The 19,929-nt window shown below is 41.3% G+C and overlaps 1 protein-coding gene and 1 long non-coding RNA gene across 2 annotated transcripts in view; one reads left to right on the top strand and one right to left on the bottom strand.

Moving 5' to 3' along the window:
- Positions 1-9,208, top strand: part of LOC103480688 (uncharacterized) — a 90,517-nt gene extending 81,309 nt beyond the window's left edge. Inside the window, exons 2-5 of the long non-coding RNA XR_536145.2 lie at positions 1,608-1,800; positions 2,124-2,230; positions 8,626-8,680; positions 8,772-9,208. This is a non-coding gene — a long non-coding RNA (uncharacterized LOC103480688). The remainder of the gene's footprint in view (positions 1-1,607; positions 1,801-2,123; positions 2,231-8,625; positions 8,681-8,771) is intronic.
- A 6,488-nt stretch (positions 9,209-15,696) lies between these two features.
- gba3 (glucosidase, beta, acid 3) lies at positions 15,697-19,372 on the bottom strand. The gene is made up of 5 exons (XM_008435807.2): positions 19,118-19,372; positions 18,121-18,345; positions 17,233-18,035; positions 16,852-16,975; positions 15,697-16,211 (listed from the first exon to the last, which is right to left on the bottom strand). Exons 1-5 carry the CDS (start codon positions 19,170-19,172, stop codon positions 16,018-16,020), a joined length of 1,401 nt encoding a protein of 466 aa, XP_008434029.1. The 5' UTR covers positions 19,173-19,372; the 3' UTR covers positions 15,697-16,017.
- Between the last annotated feature and the right edge of the window lie 557 nt (positions 19,373-19,929).

Below are 19,929 nucleotides of genomic sequence, written 5' to 3'. Positions count from 1 at the left end.
ATATATAAAAAAGTCCTTTTACAACTCTTGAGATTTCCGTATGAAGTGTTAAACGTGGAGAATGCAGACAAAACCAGTTATAAAGGTGTAAAAATCTGACTAAACTTGTCCTGTGTTTTCGTCAGATAGGATTATTAAAGATAATTGCACTTTAGTCAATGTTGGAAATGATCAAAACATTGATCATTTCCAACATTGGAAATGATCAATTTCCAATGATCATTTGGAAATCAATTTGCTATTTCCAAATTGATGACCGTCAATTTGGAAATAGCAGATGATGTCATGGCTTTGTAAACTTCTGATTGGCGAATTCAATATGTCGAAGTTATTTGATGCAACAGTTGAGATGTATTTCAATGCAACTCAAAATGTGTTACCTACTTAACCCTACCTGCTGGTGTGGATTGATGGGGAGAATGAAAAACCAATAATGTTCTCAAGATTTCACATGGAGAATTGCAGATTTCCATAAGTTTGGTTCATCGTCGGGAACAATTTGCAGATGTTTAAAAATGTGAAGTTTACATATGCATGCAAATAAGTGCAGATATAAAAAGGACGACAATGTCCAGGTATGGACATGTTTAGGTGAAAAATGTGTCCATAGACCAACAGCAAACATGATCATGTTGAGTGAGATTGGTAAGAGAGTGTCAGAACCAGTCCTGTCCTGAAAAGCCTCTCTGAGAGGAAGAATATGTTACTCTAAAAGCAACATGACAAGTCAAAATTCAGTTTGCAAATGCACTCCGTGGCACAGCTTTAATATTTACAGAAATGTCCAGAGTCCAGAGGGTTGATGAAGCTGAAATTCAAATATTTGAACACTATGGCTGTCATTATTTTGGGGAACAAGAGAAGCTTATAAACCTAAAACAAGCTTCACACCCAAAATGTGAAGTATTTGAAGTATTTGTAGATGTGGCATCATCATCGGATCACATTGATTTGAAAGAACATTTCTGACCAACTTTAATTCAAAATGTAAAACAGACATTAGGCAGTGGGGACAAATATGACCAATTTAAGATCTGGCATGCTGGCAGTCTTGAATAAAACTGAATCTTGAAATTGAATCCAACCATTTTTTTTTTTTAAATAAAAGGTTTGGAAATAATTTATTTTGGCATACATGTAGGTTTTAAAAATCTTACATTTTACCATCAGTGTGTGTATCTTTACTTTGGCTTTAAAAGTACCTTAATCAGTCGTATTGATACCTTATATAGTGAAAAGCCTTATGTTTTTCTGAGCTCAAATGAGAAAGATAAGACTACTTGAACTGAGTGGCAGTCCTCACCAAGAACAGCAGCACCGATTGTAGGCAAACAGAGAAGGGAACATTCGGTCAATGAGATTCACATGCTAAGAAGACGAAACGGTAATCCTTTAACTTGTAGGAATTGCTGCATATTTGAGTCCTCGTCGTCTTGTGTCTCTTTTTTTTATTGTTACATTCTCTTTCATCATTTAGTCTTTGATTTTTCCCTTTCCTTTCCTAATTTCGTTCTCCATATGTCTGCAATCTTTTCCCTTATTCCTCTCCTCAGCAAGACTGATATAAAACTCCTTCATAAATTAACTGAATTATGTTTGTGTGGCAGGCAGCGAGACGCAGCTACAGTGCGAAATAAACAAGATGCCCGTGGAATTGAAAAGAAGGACGCCTCTCCTGCTGTGCATTCAAATTGCTCTGTGCGTTCTGACAGGCCGCTGTCTCCAGCGCGTCTGGGATATCGGCCGTTGTGGAGATGCTGTTTATTTGTGTCCGTCCATTCGGTCTCGGGATATCTTCAGGTTTGTCCGCAGCTTATCGTCCCCCTTCCTTTGCAGGTGCTATCACGCAGCTGTGCTGCCACTATACTGTGACGCTCCTAGAATGCGCTAACCTTTGAGTCGTGCTTTGTTCTGGTTTGTTTTTGTTCCGCTCTTGCCGTAAAACAGTGGTTTGTCATTGCCTTATTTTGAATCATAATGGTGTTTAATTATATTTAATTGCTCACCTGCTATATTTTTGTTTGTAAAGGTCAGCCAGTGAAATATTAAATCAAGTAACTACACAAAAAAAGAATGAATAACCAAGAGTCTTAATCTATCTCCTGTTTCGAATTGTGCTGCAGAAACACGGAATTGCCTCGCTTCGAACAGCCTCTATTATCCCCGGAATCGCCGGACGACAGAACAGGCAAGAAAAATGACCGGCGCGCTCTCCCTATTCCCCGGAGAAGTGAGTCCTACACATAGGGATGCAGCTATTACTTATCATCATCAAAAAGTGCTTGTTTGCTGATAATAAGGGCCTGGGATAGATATCTCAGCTAAAGCGAGGGAGGGAACTACCTGAAGTAGGAGCTGAGGAATCCTTCCCCTGCTTACTCCAGCACTTTCTGTCTTCCTGCAAAACGGAGGGCCAGCTCTAAGACCCGGCTTAGCCCTCGAACAGAGGGAGATAGGAAAACCTGCTATTAGCCACGGTTAAAAGGACAAAATAAGATAAAGAACGTCCACAAACAACTTCAAATGTGCTTACTTTGCAGGAGACAATCGCCACGGAATGTATGGGAAAGGTATACAAAAGCATGAGGTCGTAGAACCTTGTTTTTAACTTGTCTGCAATGGTAAACGGTGAAGAAATAGGCACTGAAAGGCAAACTGGCACATCTTCAAAGCTGCAGGAGCTAGCGTTTATAAAAAATTATGTTTTTTGTACATATTTGTTTAAGCTGTCACTATGTTATGAAGGAAGACGGATAAGCTGTGGGGAAAAAAAATCAAGCTTCTCTGTCTCCTCCCTGTGGTTCTACTGCCATCTGCAGAAATGCATCGCTTCAGGTCAGAAACCAGCAATCAGAGCCAGGAGGAGGGTCTTAGCGCTGTCAATAACGCTTGTGAACGCACTGCTCACACCCTCCCCTCTCCGACGCAACAGCAGCAACAAATTTAGCATCTTTTTTCATGCGTTATTGAAGACTAACTCAAAAGCACATTTTGTTCTTACTCTATCAATGAGTGTGTGCTGCTGTGGGCTTCTCCCCCATCCCAAAATACTAAGAGGCAGCCCAGTCCTCATGCAGCAGTCCCATCCAGCTGCAATCAGCTGCAGTGATAGTCCCTTTGCATCTACACTGCTCTGGGATTGCACATGTTATCGCTGGCTGATTCACTTACCTTCAGTGCAGGACGTAAACGCAAGGTTTTCTTGCATTTGCGTCCAAAAAAACTTTACTTATCCCTAGTTAAAGCACACTCTCAGCATACATATGTAGGATTTGAACTCGGGAGCTATCATGCAGTCAACATGCAGGAAATGTTGCATTTCCTATTTGAGTCGCACTGGATTTTAACTTTATATCAGCTGACGCTATTAGTAAGAAAATTCTCAGCAGTAGTCCCTGCATCCTAATTGCCTTCTTCTGCAAGCTCCGCACGTTCCTTGTTTGTTTTTGTTTTTTTTATCTGTCGCCATTCAGCTATTTGAATTTGACACTGGGTTCATGACCACTTCAATTCGCATCCCGCTATCTGATGATTCCGTCGCTCACACTCCTCTAATGTATTCTGAGGAGAGAGGGGATACACGATGGCGAGAAAGAGGGGAAAAGAAAGCCCCACGTTTCATCTGATTGCGAGGTCTGCTGCGATGAATCATGCTGCTGTGGACATCTTTTGGTTTTATCAAAGAGTGCTTTCCACCTCCCCAGTGTGATTAATCAGAATGGGACTTTACTGTTGCCATAAAAAGTCCCTGTAAGACTCATTAAAGTGGGTGTTTATGCACTCTGCAGATGAAATTGAGAGCTGAGTATAATGGAACGATTTGTAAAACCCAATGATTTCAAAGTGCGAAGCCAATGTTGAGGAATAATTTTAGCAAGTTTGAAACAGACGAGAAAGCAGGGTTCATTATATATATTTATATATATGTATCTTTCTATCCTTCATTTTTCCTCTTGCCTTCCCTTCCCTCCAATAATCCAACTGTCGTTCTTTCTTATTTTCCATCCTCCGTCCTTTGTTGCTCCTTTCCTTCTAAATGTCTTTCCTTCCTTTTCCTCTTCCTTTCCATCTTTTGATCCTCCTTTACCATTTTTTAAACATTCATTTCTTCCCTTCTTCCTTCGTTCTCTCTTTCCGCCCTTCCTTGCTCACTTCTTTTTCTGTCTTTTCTTCCATCCTTCGCTCCTGCCCTTCATCTTCTGCTTCTTTCTTTCTTTCCTCCTATCTGCTCATCTTCCCTTTTAGACGATCCTTAATTTTCACTCCTTAGCTCCTCAATTTGCTCCTTTCTTCATTGTTTCCTTCCTTGCTCTTGTTTTACTATTCATCCTTCATATTTTTCTTCCTACCTTTCTTTCTTCCTTACTTGCTTCTTCCTTCAACACCTCTTCCTTCCTTTATTCCTTCCCTCAATCCTTATTTTTTTCCTTCCTGGTTTCCATCCTCCATTTATTCCTTCCTTCCTCTACCACATGCTTCCTTGATTCTTTCCTCTCACTCTCAAATTCTTAAGTTTTCCTCCTTGCCTTTCCTTTGTTAAATGAATGTGCAGAAATCCCTGGAAAGATGAGAGGGAATGATTCAAATTCCTTGAAATGGAAGAAAGAATTGTAAAACACTGATGGAAATTCCTTCCAAGCCGAGCTTTTCTGCTGCGTTTCGATTTTCCCACTAGTTGGAAGCACAAAGAAATACCTGTAGGACGGAAGGGACGAGGAGGAAGAAAAAAAAAGAAAAATTGAATGAACGAAATAAATATCTACTTAAAAATAGCCTCTCAGCATGGCAAGGAGAGATTTGGAGATATTATCCTCAAAGGCTGCTGTGAGTGAGGCTGGCAGACAGGAAAGCTGTCTACAGTGAAATATGAAAAGCACATACTCCCTGACAGCCTATGGCTTTTCCTGATACTGCCAACACCAGCCCACTGGAGTGATCCATAGACCCTTTGTGGAAACTTGTGATATAAATGCTGAGGGCTAGATGTTAAAGATCCTTCGCTTGCTGCAGCCCCACCCTCCCTCCCTCATCATCTTTTCCCCGTCGCCTCGCTCGCGCAGCATGGGAGGAATTTGTTATGTGTTCCCTCTCGTCCCGCTGCCTCAAAAAATATCACAGGTACGGACGGAGAGAAAGTCGACTGACTTGTCCTTGTCCCTTTTCAATTTGACAAGGCAAGCAGCCTTGGGGACTTTCCAGTCTATTTTCAAATTGACCATTTATAATCAGTTTTCTAAAGGAGACAGAGAAAGGGGCGGAGGAGTCGGGCCCGGCCCTCGAACGCTGAGGACGGTTTAGAGCTGGGGGTTGGTGGACGATAATACAGCACCGCGTTGTCAGATGTCAGCAGGCGAGATGAATGCAGAATGGGGAGTGAATGCGTAAAGGAGAAAGCACAGCGGGGAACTGACCTATTCGAAAAAAGAACGGGAAGACGTCTATATCCTTAAGCACAGAGTGGCGTTCAAAAATATTCATGCTCCTTGAACTTTTTCATATTTCCTTACATGACAACCACAAAGTTAAATGTAGTGATTGAGATATGAGGTTATAGACCAACATAATAGGATGCATAATTGTAAAGTAAAAGAAAAATATACATCAAAATGTAAAATTTTGACATTTATCATGCGGCATTGATTGATACCAACTTTAGACATCTCGAGACAGCGATTTTTAACCATTCTCAATTGGATTGCATGGAGAGAATCTGTGAACAACAAATTTTATGTCTTGTTAAAGATTCTCAATTGGATTAAGATTTGAGCCAGATGGGATGATGTTTATCTCCTTCAAAATTAGATTGTAAAGTAGGTTTGATAACTGGAACCTTCTTTAAGCGTCTCCACAGCATTATTCCTAATTCATGTTTTTCTTGGTCTTCGTGACGATGCTTGTTCACTCAGTGTTCACTATCACACATGCAGACAGGACAGAACAGCTAGATTCATCCGTATTATACAAAGTCAGACCTGCACAAAGTACCTCTCTATTTGGATATGTAAATAAATATACCGAAAAGTTTGAATGCTTTTTTAAGCCACTGTATAAAGCCTCACGTTGAAATATGCAGCACCTTTCCATGAACCCAAAAGAGAGAGGGGAAAAAAAAAAGATGCACCGGTGGTAAGCTAAAAACCTTCACAGAAAGACGACATGACCGTTTGTCCATTTGTTGAAACCAATGTGGTTGCATACATCAGCACCTGCAAGGTCAGGCCAAGTCGGGCGTGCCGAGCACGGCGAGGGTCCCGTCCCCGGAGACGCTACGGTATTCTGTCACACTGCTTGCTCCATCACCACCACACGATGACATTTCCACAAGATAGCTCTTCTGAATTATGCGGCCCAGCGCAAGGGTAAGAAGAGAAAGGTGGACGGGGGAGTAAGCTCATTTTCTGGATGTCTGCTCCCGACCTAAAACCGCCACTTGTTTTCATCAGCGCCTTTTGCTGCTTATGCAAAGCGGCGTGCGGGGCAATAGGGGAACGATCAAGCCGGCCCACTGTTCTTATTCTGTGTGCCACGTTTGGCTTTCGCTCTCTGAGCTGTAATGACAGAGAGTCACCTCTGCGCTGGCCCCCACCCACCGCATATTAATCCCAATTTGGCCATCGAGCAAAGGCCCCTTCAGAGGTGCAGGGGATGGGTAATTGACATTCTCAGGTGCATGAGTTTTGTTTATGTAGCAACAGTAAGCCAAGGCCTTTCACTTTGGATGACAAGCAGACCGAGTTTGCATACGCCGCTTGATTCGAGAGCTCTGCATGAGTGACTGCTCAGTCGCCCATGGCTCCGTGGCATTTCAGCAGAGGACGTTCCGGTAAAGATCGCCTCGGGTGTCAAGTGGCTCGGAAGGTGCGGGAGGCAGCTGGAGGTCGTTTGTCCAGCACATTGATTCCATCGTGACCCCGTCGCTCTCTATAGCTATTGATCCATCCCCCCGGACCCCTGCATAATGCCCATTCCACACCGGGGACTAGGATCCCCGGCATCCATGTGGCCTTCGCTTAAAGAAAAGAGCGGCATTCTCAATAGGATGTCACACATCACTATAGGAAATGGGCATTGCTGTAATCACTTATCTCTAAGGTCATTGAGACAGAAGTCCATTTTGGTTATTGGGATTCTATGAAAGAAGGGCGAGAGGAGTTTATAAACAGAGGAGCGTACTTTCAGGGGGAATTGACAGTAAGTCATTACGGCTTCATGGGGTGTGTGTATGGACCATGGGGGTTTTGGCAGTCGTTTGTGGAATACCCTTCCCTAAATGTGTCATGGGCTGATATCCCATGCCTTTTAGCATGTCACCCAGGCCCATGAATCACTATTTCAGCACGAACATTTTTACCTGGGAACCTCGCAGACTTTTTCATTAGAGTAAAAGGGAACCTAGGCAGGGACAGGGTTGCAAAAGAGAGCGGCTATGAGAGGAGAGGGAGGGTCAGGGGGTTTGGGGAGAGTAGGTTAATTACAATAACATTGGGGAGGCCAAAAAATAGAGATGGGAGGAGGAGAGAGGGAGAGAAGGCGAGGGGGAGAAAAAAAAGGGAACAGGAGTCATGGCAGGGCTGAGCTGTTCTCATTTGTTTCAATAAGCTAAATTGATTCTTATGTCCTTTGGTTCCATTTGCATGGCATCCATTTTGTGCACACTACTGGTCCCAGTCTCCTCCCCTTCTATTCAGTTCGTATGTGGAGGGCACAACGGCTTCGACGGTCTGGCATTGATTTTACAGAACACTAGACTCAAAAAAAACCCTAACCCTAACCACAGTTCAAATATTACATATACAATCTATTTTGCCGGATTCTTAAAAACACAGAACACACATCACAGCTTTACAGAGGCATTTCAAAATTAAAAATTTGGACCCCTCCCATAATTAAATATACACTTCTCACCATTGTTCCAGTTGGGTGCTTTCTTAAAAAGAATCTAATTTCTTTTGGTGAGCTTTTTCATAAGACAACCCAGTACAGGACAGACTTATGATCGATCGTCCAAGTATTGATTTTATATAGCAGTGGTGAATTGTTAATACACTTAGCAGTACTTTTATACGGCCTATTTGCAGTTCGGTATTTGTATATTTTCCTTTGGAGCATGACTCCAAATTATTTACAGAAAATGCAGGTTTGCAGATTGTTTTCGGAAAGCCATTTCTAAAATATTCAAATAAAATGGAGCTTGTGAAGCTGAAATATCCGGGACACTATTCCTTGACATGATATCGATAAAGAAGCCAATCCGAGAACGCCATTTCTCCCCCCAGGTGCTGATTGGCTGTATCTCAACAGCCAAGATAGGGAAAACTAAATGTTGGCTTTGGTGATAGTGCCAAGATGGTTCCTACTCTGCATACCAATACCTATTAAGGTTTATTTGATGTTTGAACTATTAAATTAGACTGTTACAAGGACTTTTAGAGGGTTTCCCAAGTGTTCACAGATTTTAGCTATTTGCAGGTGACTGGTGAACACCAGGGATATGCTTTACTTCGGTTCTTCTATCTCTTGGTGGAAAACTTTCCAAACGCATGTCGTATCTCATAGAAATACGACATGCGTTATTTCTATTCTGGTGTTATTGTCATGCTGTTCATGTAACAACTGATCCATCAGGTCAAGACTGCTGTCCTTGTGATGCTCAGTGACTCCAGTGTCACTCACAGCCATGGTCAGTGAACACGGCTAACCAAGCCCACAGTCGGGGTGGTATCTTTCTTCCCTCTCCTCCTCTTTGGTGTAACACACTCGTCTGCTTTTAGCGCACACGCCCCTGCGTTCCCCACTCCGGTCATCAGTCACCGTCGGGCCAGATAGGAGCAGCCATCAGGCATTTGAGTGACGACTGGATCCGTTACCTGAACGCCTGCATGACAATGGGCTTTGTGCTTAGAGAGAAGCTGCAACTCCAAAACACACACAGATGACGCAACGTTCTGGCAGCTGTTCGTTGTTTGCTGTGCAGGTAGCTGTAAACAACTGACGTAAAGATGCTTCATGCAGCTCACCTGCCCTGGTAACATGTATCTGAATGCTGTATACCTGCCTCTACACAAGCAGCAAAACTGTACACCTGTAATGTTTTGACATTGAAGACACACACAAGAACTATAATATGTGCACCTCTTGAGCTTTTTCATTCTTTGTTGCCTTACAACCACGAACCGGAGCATATTGTGTTGGGTTTATGTGCAACAGACCGCCGCAAAGCAGAATGAAAATAAAATGACTTTATGGTTTTCAAAATCATTTACACATAAGATTCTAAAAAAAATGTGGCATGCTTTTGTCCTCAGATATCTAAACACAATCCAGTGCAAGCAATTGGCACAAAGCAATATGCTGTGCTTATGATATTTCATAAAGTACTGTTCAATTCATCATCCACAAATGGAAATGGCTCCCCCAAAACTATTCGATTAAAGTTTGTCAAAGGTCATGAGGAGGACGCGGCCAACAATTAGAAAGGAGGAAAGTTCTCTCGGTAGATGAAACTAGTGTGTATGTTTTGGGCAAACGTTTAAAACCCTGCGAGTGGAAGAAAACTACCATGGTACATCACCCTAAACACACCATCCCCAATCTGACGTGGGCTGCGTTTCCCCAGCAGGGATCAGGATGAAGTCAAGAGTTGATGGGAATATTGATGGAGTTGAATACGGGGCAATCCTGGAAGAAAACCTACTAGAGGCAGCAAATATACATAAAACTGTTGCGGATGTTTACCTTCAAGCAAGACAAAAACCCCAAACAATGCAACCAGAGCTGCGATGGAATGGTTTAGATCAAATCACATTCACATGTGTCAAATTCCAGACCCGCATCCAATAGAGAATGTGTGGCAAAAATTTAAAGATGAATACAAATACATGCAACAATTTGCAGGTTTCGTACTGTCACAAATGTTGAAAACCATGTATTGTTTGATTTGGACTTCTTGACTATGCAATGCTTTGCGTTCGTCTACTAGGTATTACTTCCTATTGTCGGCACAGCTACAAAATAAGTATGAATAATTAATTCATACTTGAATAGGTAAAATGTATCACAAACGCACCTTCTAATTAGAAAATAACCTAGTAGTATGTTTGCAATGTGCCTCATCCAAGCAAATCCGGAATAGCTTTGAACTGTTTGAAAAAGCCAAGTCTAAACACGTGGTGGACGACTGCAGACCTGGAGGTACTGACCCTCTGACGCTTCATTTGTGAGTTTATACAGCAAATGTTGCTCTCAGGATAGAGTTAAGCATTCTAAGCACACCAGAGGATTTACAACAATGAAAGTCTTCCCAAAAGGCACCAAAATGCACAAATTATTTCATAAGTTCCCTTGAACTGGAGCTGATCTGCTATTTGTTACCTCAAGCACTTGGCAAAACACAAGAAAATAGGTGCAGCCCTTAGACTCGAAAAGGCTTTACTGCTAATGTCTCCCACTAGTGCAGTGCTGTCTGGCTGAGAAACATCATCACAACAAAACTGAAAATACCTTGATCCAATTAGAAACGCAGGCTTATTTGGTCGAGTATGAATGCTTAAATCAGTGATACCAGCAGGTAATTATCAAATTTCCCTCCAACCGCCCCCCTTCGGACTGTTTGTATGGCTCTGACTGAGCACAGCAGGTCGGTCTTGTGTTTGAACACCAGCGGATGATGATTATGCTAATTTAACAATTCCAAAACACCATTGTACGTCGCGGACGTTTGTTGCACACCCGTTGACCTTATTAACCTTCTTAATCCTCAGCTGAGTTTTCACGATAAGGGACTTTGAACCACACATAGAAGCATTCGCAGACTTCAGAAGCCCCGTCCTGCACACCTGAGATTCTCTGCACAGTATCAACAGAAGCCCTGAAGTAATCCGAGACAATTAACACCACCTAAGATCAACAGTGGGGCGGGGAAGCAAGTGGATAGTGACGCTTGGAGCAAGGGGTTCTCCCAGTGTGGGCACATGAGAAATCAGGTCTGATTGGTATTAAGTGGTAAGATTAAAAAGCCAATCTTACAGGTCAGGTCAGCCAGCGTTCATTTGAATGCGTTACCAGCTTCTGAGTCTAGATAATTCTCTCATTAGTGCCACTCACACCCTGAGTGACAACACGGGTGAGGAAGGAGCATGTCTTACAACACTTTGAGTTAATTAGTCCACACACTCTGTTGTTCCCTCTCCCATGCTGCTGCTCTAAGCTCATCCTCTTCAAATGGCCTTAACTTGAAACATTTTTTTTTTAAAGGAACCACTTGTTGTTTGAGGGGGGACCTTAAAAATAAGCTTGTTTCAAGAACAGGCTGCATTCGCCACAATTATGAGCTCTCCTCGTAATGTGAAAGGCCTTTAGGTAAATGCATTGTTTTTTTTGCAGGAGAATGATTTCATACTGAGGTATTTCTCTAATGATTCTTTAAGTTTAGAGCCATCTCCAGTACTTCCTGTTTCTGAAGTAGAATTAAAATCATGTGACACAGAAGATCATTACTTTTAGCCACTCTTCAAAATAGGAAAGAAACTGGTTGATCGGGAGGCATGCGTTGGGGTAGAGTTTTTCCTGTCTAAACTCTAGAACTGGTAATTGTGCATTGATAAGGTTTTACTATGAGTCAGATTTTTCAGCAACAAACACTCCATGTGGATCTAGCATGAAACAAATAAGTATTTGGAAAAAGGGCCAAATTTTAAGTGAAGTCAAAGATCTGTGATGCTATGGGCCCCTTTTTCTAGCAAAGTTGCCGACTTTGGAGAGAATGGCTTAACTAACCTTTTGAAGGACCAGAATATTTTAAATAAGTGAGTGGCTAATGATCCAAAACATATTGCCAAATGTCTCACCACCTCAAATTACCCAGAAATGCATCCTACAGGAAACACAAGTGAGCTGCTTATCTGTCTTACATAATGTCACAACATAGTGGCCGTTTTAACGACATAGTGACAATTTAATGGCTTTAAAAATGCAGATTGGGTATTTTTTTTATTTTATGAACATTTTTGTCGATTTTCTGTGTTCGCGGTTTGGGAGCATGGCATATATCCACGCCATGAGACTTTCTGCTTGCGTCCAAATCTGTTAACTATCCAGTCCAACAGGTCTAAAGGTTTTATGAAGTGTCTCGTCGCTTCCCTGCTTTTGCACGCATATACGCTCCTGAGGTTTTCCCATGAAACACAGCATTAGGATGAATGGTCACCACAACACACACACACACACACACACAGCTCAGAAAGGGGGGGGGGGGGCTCTCCATCGCTACCACTGCTGGGTTTACCCACCATGCACATTTCCCACCCAGAATACCAATCTCTGCATGTGCACCCCCAGCAGAGCACCCAGGGAGAGCTGAATATTCCAGGAGCTTTCAATTTTTCAGGCAGGTCTGTGAACCCCCTCCCACAGCGCAGCACCATCACACTCAAGGGAGTTGGGAGTTTTGACAGTCATTAGCAGGGTCATCTGCTCTCCCTGAGGGAGGGGACTTAAAACAAAGGACTTAAATTGTCTTCCTTTCCATTTATTCTCTCTGCTTCTACAAGGCTCTCAGTATGGGACTGGCATTAAGTCTTCGAGGCTTGGTAGCTTTAAGCCCCCCGCCCCTCAGTTTTGTCTCTGCCACCAAAATCCATCAATCATGAAAAGGTCTCTCTCCCACAGCATCTTCTTATAACTCCAATGTCATGCTTCTTACACCACTGCAGGAAGTGGCGACAGCGCTCCGAAGCGTCGGCTGCGCCACTGTAAGGCGTTTATCCACTTGTATAATGTGCTGTTAGTGGTGGGGGCACAAATTCAGGATGCGAGGAAAATGGCCTCCAGCTGAAAGAGAAAGACGAGAGTTTTTGAGGAAGACAGAAGAAGCAGTGGGGGGAAGAAAAAAAAGAGAAACATTTCTTCTTCAGACTTTTTCTTTTGGCTAATGTGAATTCCCAGAGAAATGTCTGGCAAAGTAGGTCAATGGGATTTAAAAAGTTTGTGCTCTTTTTTTTTTTTTTTCCTTTCCTTTCCACTCCTCTCCGTCTCATTCTCACTTGTCAATGGGAAATGAGCAATGCGATTAGGAGAGAGGAAGATGATGAGTTGAAGAGTGGAAGAAAAACAGCAAGAGAAAAGGAGGCGGAAGAAGAGGGGGGTGGAAAAAGAGACACAAGGATGGGCTGAGTGGTGGTTTGGGGGCTCTCGCAGGTCCCTCACCAGCTGACTGAGAGACCAAGACAAAGGAGAAGAGGGAAGAGATTTGTATCTGTGCTCCAGAGAAAGGGAGTGGCACACATCTCATCATCTGGATATTGAAGCAACAATCTAATTATAGCATTCCTCCGGGGGGGATCCACATAAGAGAGTAATCAGTAAATAGAAAAAGGGGCAATTATTTTCTAAAACTCGCACACTTTGCACCTGTAAGTTCTGCAGCCACACATCAGTCGGCGCCGTTCCCAACGACGGTAGTTGATTATTACAAATTAACCTAATGCTATTGGTCCTGACTCGATGAATTCTCCAGTTATTGAATATTTCATAGTGTCTGCCGAAACCATAATGAGTTAAGTTTGGTCAAATACAAATGAGCTCCCCTCAGTGTTTTTCAAGGGGGGGAGAGAGAGAGAGATCTCCGCCGGCGAATGTGATTGAACGTTACAATTAAACGTGCCAATTTATTGTCAAGGGCAGCACATCTATACACGTGATATATCTGACATTTAATTGGAGAGCACATTTGGAAACGGCTCGTTCTGCGTCTTTCTTCATCACGGCCCATAATCAGGGTAAATTTCGCCGGAACATAATGAATTGAAGTCGAACGTTCACATTTGGGCTGTTAGAAGACTCTCTAAGTGTGAATTATTTAAATGCTAATTAATGTTTTAAGCTCTCAGAGTAGCAATAGGCACATATTATTCTCCAGCTCCTTTTCAAATGACTAATTTTCGACATTCGCTAAGTGCAGGGTAACTTCTCGCTCATATTTCATTCAATCAATTCAGCAGCAGTTGAGGTTCTTCCACCTATGGCAGGTGCTTCTACGCAGTGATGGAAGATGGAATCCATCAATACTGGGAGACAGCTGCTGGAATTACTAATCAACTCGTAGCTGGGAATTCAGAAGAGCTGGAAGAATGAATCGAGGGAAACCTGATTCAAAGCTACTTGACTTATGATGTTGATTCTGATGCTTTTTTCTTTTTTATTCCTTACAGTTATTTCAGCTTTTAGGTCACATAATGCTCAATTTTGTGCTTGTGCAGTTCACACATTCCCAATTGTGCTTTAAAGAAATATTTGCTGTATTTTGTTCCCATTCTTTGTTTTACTAAACAACATGACGCTTGTGAAAGATTTTAGAAACAAGAAAAAGTGGAAGTTTTTAGCTTTTATACAGAAATCAGATCATTAGTCAGAGCCGGTTAAAGGGAATCTTTAATTGGTTCTGTTGTGAAATCACCAGAAAGTTGGGAAATGAAGCAGAAAACACAAGGGATCTCTAAAATATTTTGTATGTCACCTGTCACGCCAGGTGTTAACAAAACTATTTCGGTTTTATTTGTGTTTGTTACTCCTATTGAATATATGAAGGTCGTCAGCCTCACATGCCTTTTTAAGATACTGACAATAAATGTAAAACATGCAATACATTCGAGTCACTCACGCACATTTAGAAAGATACTAATACTTTCTGATCCTTCATCAGAAAAATATCTAGTCTTTATATTTGTCATGCAATTTAAAAATCGAACGATAGCGCTCTATTGTGAAGAAGTAGTTTTAGGCATTTTTCAAACCTTAGAAAAAAAATTATTACAGTTGATCGACTCCCTCACACGATCAGGTTTCAGGTGCCCTAATTAGTGCTGAAAGACTACATGTGGCTCAACTTTGTCCTCAAGTCATCCTGCAAAGAAATCGTGATGCACACAGCAGCACCAGCATTATTCATGTTTCCACTATAAGCTTGTTATTCATCACAAGACAAAAGAGATTCTCACTTGTCTTGACGTAGATGGAAACGGGGCACGAGGGTATTATTCACATCTGTTGAAAACGATGAGCACAGCCAACTGGATGTCACGATACACACCATGCTTATTAATGCAAACACAGCCCCTCGCCCCCTCTACTCAGAATATAAATGGCATTTTCCTTCACATTGAAGCCTTAATATTAATTGTGGTAAATGTAAGATGTATTGTGGTTAGAGAGCCTCTTCACTTGTGTATTGTTTATCCAACATGTCATAAATCACCACATCATGTCGCACACAATATTGGAAAGTGTGACACAAGGAGTTGAGGGGTTGAATTCTGAGCTGTACTTTCTGTTTGAACCACAAGGTGGCAGTGTAGCCTCACAGATGCAATCTGCGTCCTGATTTCTATAAAAGCTCTTTCTCTTTCTTACTAAATATGTCCTTAAATGCATCATCATCTCAATCTTTATGGCAAATAGATACAGCAGGCTCTTAAATCTCCAGGGGAAAAGCATGTTGATTCTTCTATATTGTTGGATTTACCAGGTTTTAGAAAATTAACTAATCTTAGATTAGATTCGCTTGTGTCATGTCAGTGACCCTGCAAGTATAGCAGACCCTGCTGTACTTGCAGCTTTGTGAAGGGTGCAACAAATATAACAGTCTGTAACAGTTATTAATTTGAGGATTTTAATCATTTCTTTCATCCACTGTGTTCGTTTTTTTCTTACTTTCTTAAAAACTAACATTTATGTTCATTACAATATAACATAAGTGATCATTTTTAACATATATATAATTTATGTTAAAAACTACACATAAAATCTCAAATATATACATAGACTCCCAATAATACCAGGATAGATCTCCAAAATCAAAGAGTTGAAAGGTGGAATCATATGAGCTCAACGAATCTTTACTTTCTGTACCTTAAACTCTTCACTTACAAAATGCTTCTTGTATTTCTTAGTCACTCCGCTGTAATAGTCAGCATTAAAAAAAAAATCATTAACATCCACTTTGCCAACTCCTTCTCACGTGGGTCAGACAGATTTGTATTTTGAGATGATCTTCGCATATTCCCTCCCAGACTGGTAGATGCTTCGTCTCAGATCGGGATCGGAAAAGTCGACATGGAACAGGCCGAAACGAGCGCTGAATCCATCAGCCCATTCAAAGTTGTCCATCAGTGACCATGCAAAGTACCCACAGACGTTGACCTCATCCTCTTCTATAGCTAAACCCAAAACATGAGGGACATAAAATATGGGTCTTTTTAATTTTTATATTATTTGATTAAACATTCACTCATAGATTTAAACAAGTCAGAAGACGATCACCATGCAGTTTTAGGATATACAACAGGAATATATATAATTAGATAATTATATGCAGAGAGCATGCTGGGAAGTTTTATAATATACAGAATTGCACGATATTCTGAAAATATGTAATTCCAATGTCACTGTTGCATATTGCTACTGGACTGTACCACAGCTTTTTCCTATTATTGCACAGACCTAAACATCTTATAGTTATGGATCAAAAATGAAAAAAATTAATAAATAAATATACTGGCCTGATTTCAATAAATCAGCACAAGACATTGACAAAATGTATTCATGTGAATTCTGGGTGTTGCTAAAGAAATATGCTAAGATCTTTCAACAAAAACTAAAACTAAACTGAGTTCAAGTATACTGTTACTACAGCGTGTAAGCACTTTCTGGGGAATACTTGAAAAGTCTGTGCAAGATTTAATCTCAAACTTAATTTCCATGTTGGACAGCCACAACTTATCTAAACTCCTCCGATTCACTTTTTTTTCACTGTTTTGAAAAATGTTTTCTTCACTACAGAGCAATTGTCAATACTACCTTTAGCCACTTCCAAGATGGTGCTTTTGTAAAACTCGCATCGTTCAACATCCTCAATTTGCAGCGGGCCGACCTGAGCGAAACCGTTCTCCGTGATGTAGATTGTCGGGTTGTTGAAGACATCCTGGAAAGTCACAGGGTAAATGTTTTTGTCAAGCAAGGCATCACGGTTGTCAGGCATTCAGAGAGGAGACAGATTGGCTGCTTTTAACAGCGCCAGGTTCAAGCTAATGGCCTGTGACGAGGCACAACTGCAGGAAATTGCTCGTTTGCAAACACTTTTTCCCAACAAAGTAACCGTTTCACACGATGTGACAGCACTAATGAGGCATCATTGTGGTTCTGGAGGTGATTATTGAAAGGGATGAAGTTTTATTTTACCTTTATGTATTTAAGAAGTTTCCTTAAGCCATTTGGGACAACAGCCAACCATGACACCCCACAAATGGGCCAGGATGGATCTAAAACCTCTTCTGCAGCCAAGTCCCTCTTCATACTCAATATCTGCTCGCTGCATCCTCCTGACTTGACCTTCCTGGACGTGTAGTAGTTCAGTGCAAAGAAGTCGGCAGTTCCTAAAATGGGAGGGTCATTGATTGAAAACCTGGGGAGCCTTAAGCTATCACTGTATCCCATCATCTTGGACTGAGTTTCTATGGCAGATCTCATCAGTTCTGGATAATCTCCGGTAACAAACACAGGCCAGGCAAACCACCCAAGAGTTAAGATGAGGTCACGTTCAGCAGAGGTGACGTCCTCACTACGACCTGGATCTAAAGGCTCAAGCCAGTCGCTGTTGAGGGCCAAAGACACTGCACCATTCTGCGTTTTCCTGTACGTGGAGTTGTAGCTGTGCCAGGCCATGGAGTGAGCTCGCAGCATGTTGTGCCCCACCAGGTAAGCAGCAGTGCCTTTTTCTTTCAGCCCGGGGGCATGGATACCAACTTCGTGACCTAGTTTGGCACAGACTTGTGGCTCATTGATGGTGATCCAGAGTTTGACACGATCCCCGAACGTCTGGAAACAAAACTTGGCGTAGTTGTCGAAGAGAGTTGCCATTCCAGGTGATTTCCAGCCTCCAAGGTCTTGAATTGCTTGGGGCAGGTCAAAGTGGTAAAGAGTGACCATTGGGGATACATTGCATGCCAGCAAATCATCAATCACTCTGTTATAGTACTGCACGCCTGTTGGAGAGACAGATATACTGAAATTATCCTCTTTAGAGTTGGGTTTTATTCTGCTTTTGGTCTTTTAAGAGTACGGTGTTACCTCTCTGGTTGACATTTCGCGTCGTCCCATCCGGCAGGAGGCGTGCCCAAGACAGAGACAGGCGGTAGTGCGTCAGGCCAAGCTGTTGGATGCATTCCAGGTCTTTCTCCCACAGCTCATAGCTGTTACAGGCCACATCTCCATTTTGATTTCCAAAAACTCTACCTTTTTTATGACAAAATGTGTCCCAAATACTTGGTCCCTTCCCATCAGTTTGCCATCCACCTAAACCAGAACATACATGTAAACAGAAGGAGGGACTGAAGGTGCTAACATGAAAAGAAACTACTTCTAAAGGTATGTTTTTTTATATAGTAAATTGAATGTGATTATAGCCAAAATAAAATCTGGAACTGAACTGAAATAAAATGGAACTGAACTGAGTTTTAATGACTGAACATATATCATTTTATATTTCTGTACATTATTGCATCTGTTGGTCCTATAAAGCAGCTTGCAATTGCAATTATTTGAATTTACTTGGATGCAATTTGACATCTCAGTTTAATGTTTTTAATATCCATTTTTATTTTATTCACAAAACTACTTTTTTAAATCTTAGAATTTTATTCAATTATATTATACTTTATTAAAATACAAAATAAGACAATTATCTTATTGTCTTATAAGACAAATTTGTGGTTTTATTTTGTGAACTATAATTTTATATTAAAAACTAGCTGTCTCCAATCATTGCTGCGAACCACGTCGTGCAACCTGTTTTTTTAAAAAAATGCATCATAAATAAAGTAGACTTCCTCGACTCTGATTCTATTGCAACTGTAATGTTACAGACCAGATTTTGCAGTCTTTCGTATACATCCCATGAAATTCATTAATACTCCTTTTAATAAGTTGAATGTACATCAGCCGACTTACGTAAAGACCTACATGCATTTAGCTTCCTGTATTTGCGTAAGCTGAACTTAAATGAGACATACTTTCTCACAAAACCTAATCGGCTAGAACAAAGTTAAAGTCTCGTGGCTGTGTTTACCTTCTATTTGGTACGCAGATGTTGCCGCTCCCCAAGCAAAGTCTCGCGGGAACATGTTTTCTTAGCTGCGTACTCTTTCTATCTCGCTGGGCTATATCGTTTAAAACCGAATATATCTTTCAGTAATATACGTAGAAATGTGTCGTCTATCCTCTGTTGGAGAATACCATGCTGGTCTCAATCGGACAATGCGGTCGTTTTTGTCACAGGAAGAGCTCTGTGTCGCCTGTGGCCGAGCCGGCTATTTGTGCTCACTCTTTCGGGTGAACGATTAGATCCGAAGGTTCTCGGAATGCTTATCTGCTGCAGCGTTGCATTTGTTCACTGTATAGTTTATTATTTAGTGGTTGTCGGCTTGTCTTTCTCTCATTCTGAACTGGAAAGGTTGCAATCTTACTAAGTAACCTTTTGTCAAGTTTTATCATAAACATGCCCCAAGAGACATGGGAACCAATAAATGGCAAAGGATGAGCTGGAATAATAAATTACTTAAAATTTCAAACCACAAAGTCATGTTCAGAAACCAGGATACTTCCATCAGATTAAACGGTTAACTGTTTTTGCTGAGGTGAACGGAATGATATGGATCATAAAAAGGGTCAAAAGTCACATGGAGAAATGCAAATGGTACTGATCGCAATAAAGATAACTCGATTAGATTTATAATTTATCAAAAAAAAAAATCCTAAAAATTTTTTATTTTGTCACAGTTGCATATAACTTTATTTACAGAAAACAATTGATAAAAAATTAAAACATGGCTGTAAAAATAAAGAAACAATAAGGAACTGATAACATTAGCAGCAATAAAA

Source organism: Poecilia reticulata, linkage group LG18 (assembly GCF_000633615.1).
Source record: "Poecilia reticulata strain Guanapo linkage group LG18, Guppy_female_1.0+MT, whole genome shotgun sequence".
Taxonomy (NCBI): Eukaryota; Metazoa; Chordata; class Actinopteri; order Cyprinodontiformes; family Poeciliidae; genus Poecilia; species Poecilia reticulata.
Note: the sequence above shows the minus strand (reverse complement) of the source record. Positions and strands in the feature narration are given on the sequence as shown.

Bases quoted from the DNA above. Each gene is read 5' to 3' on its own strand.
- gba3 (XM_008435807.2), bottom strand. From the start codon at position 19,172: ATGTTCCCGCGAGACTTTGCTTGGGGAGCGGCAACATCTGCGTACCAA. The intron at 16,976-17,232 runs GTAAAATAAAAC...GTGACTTTCCAG, and splicing joins AACTTCTTAAATACATAAAG to GATGTCTTCAACAACCCGAC. The intron at 16,212-16,851 runs GTAGTATTGACA...TTTTGGGTTTAG, and splicing joins CATCTTGGAAGTGGCTAAAG to CTATAGAAGAGGATGAGGTC.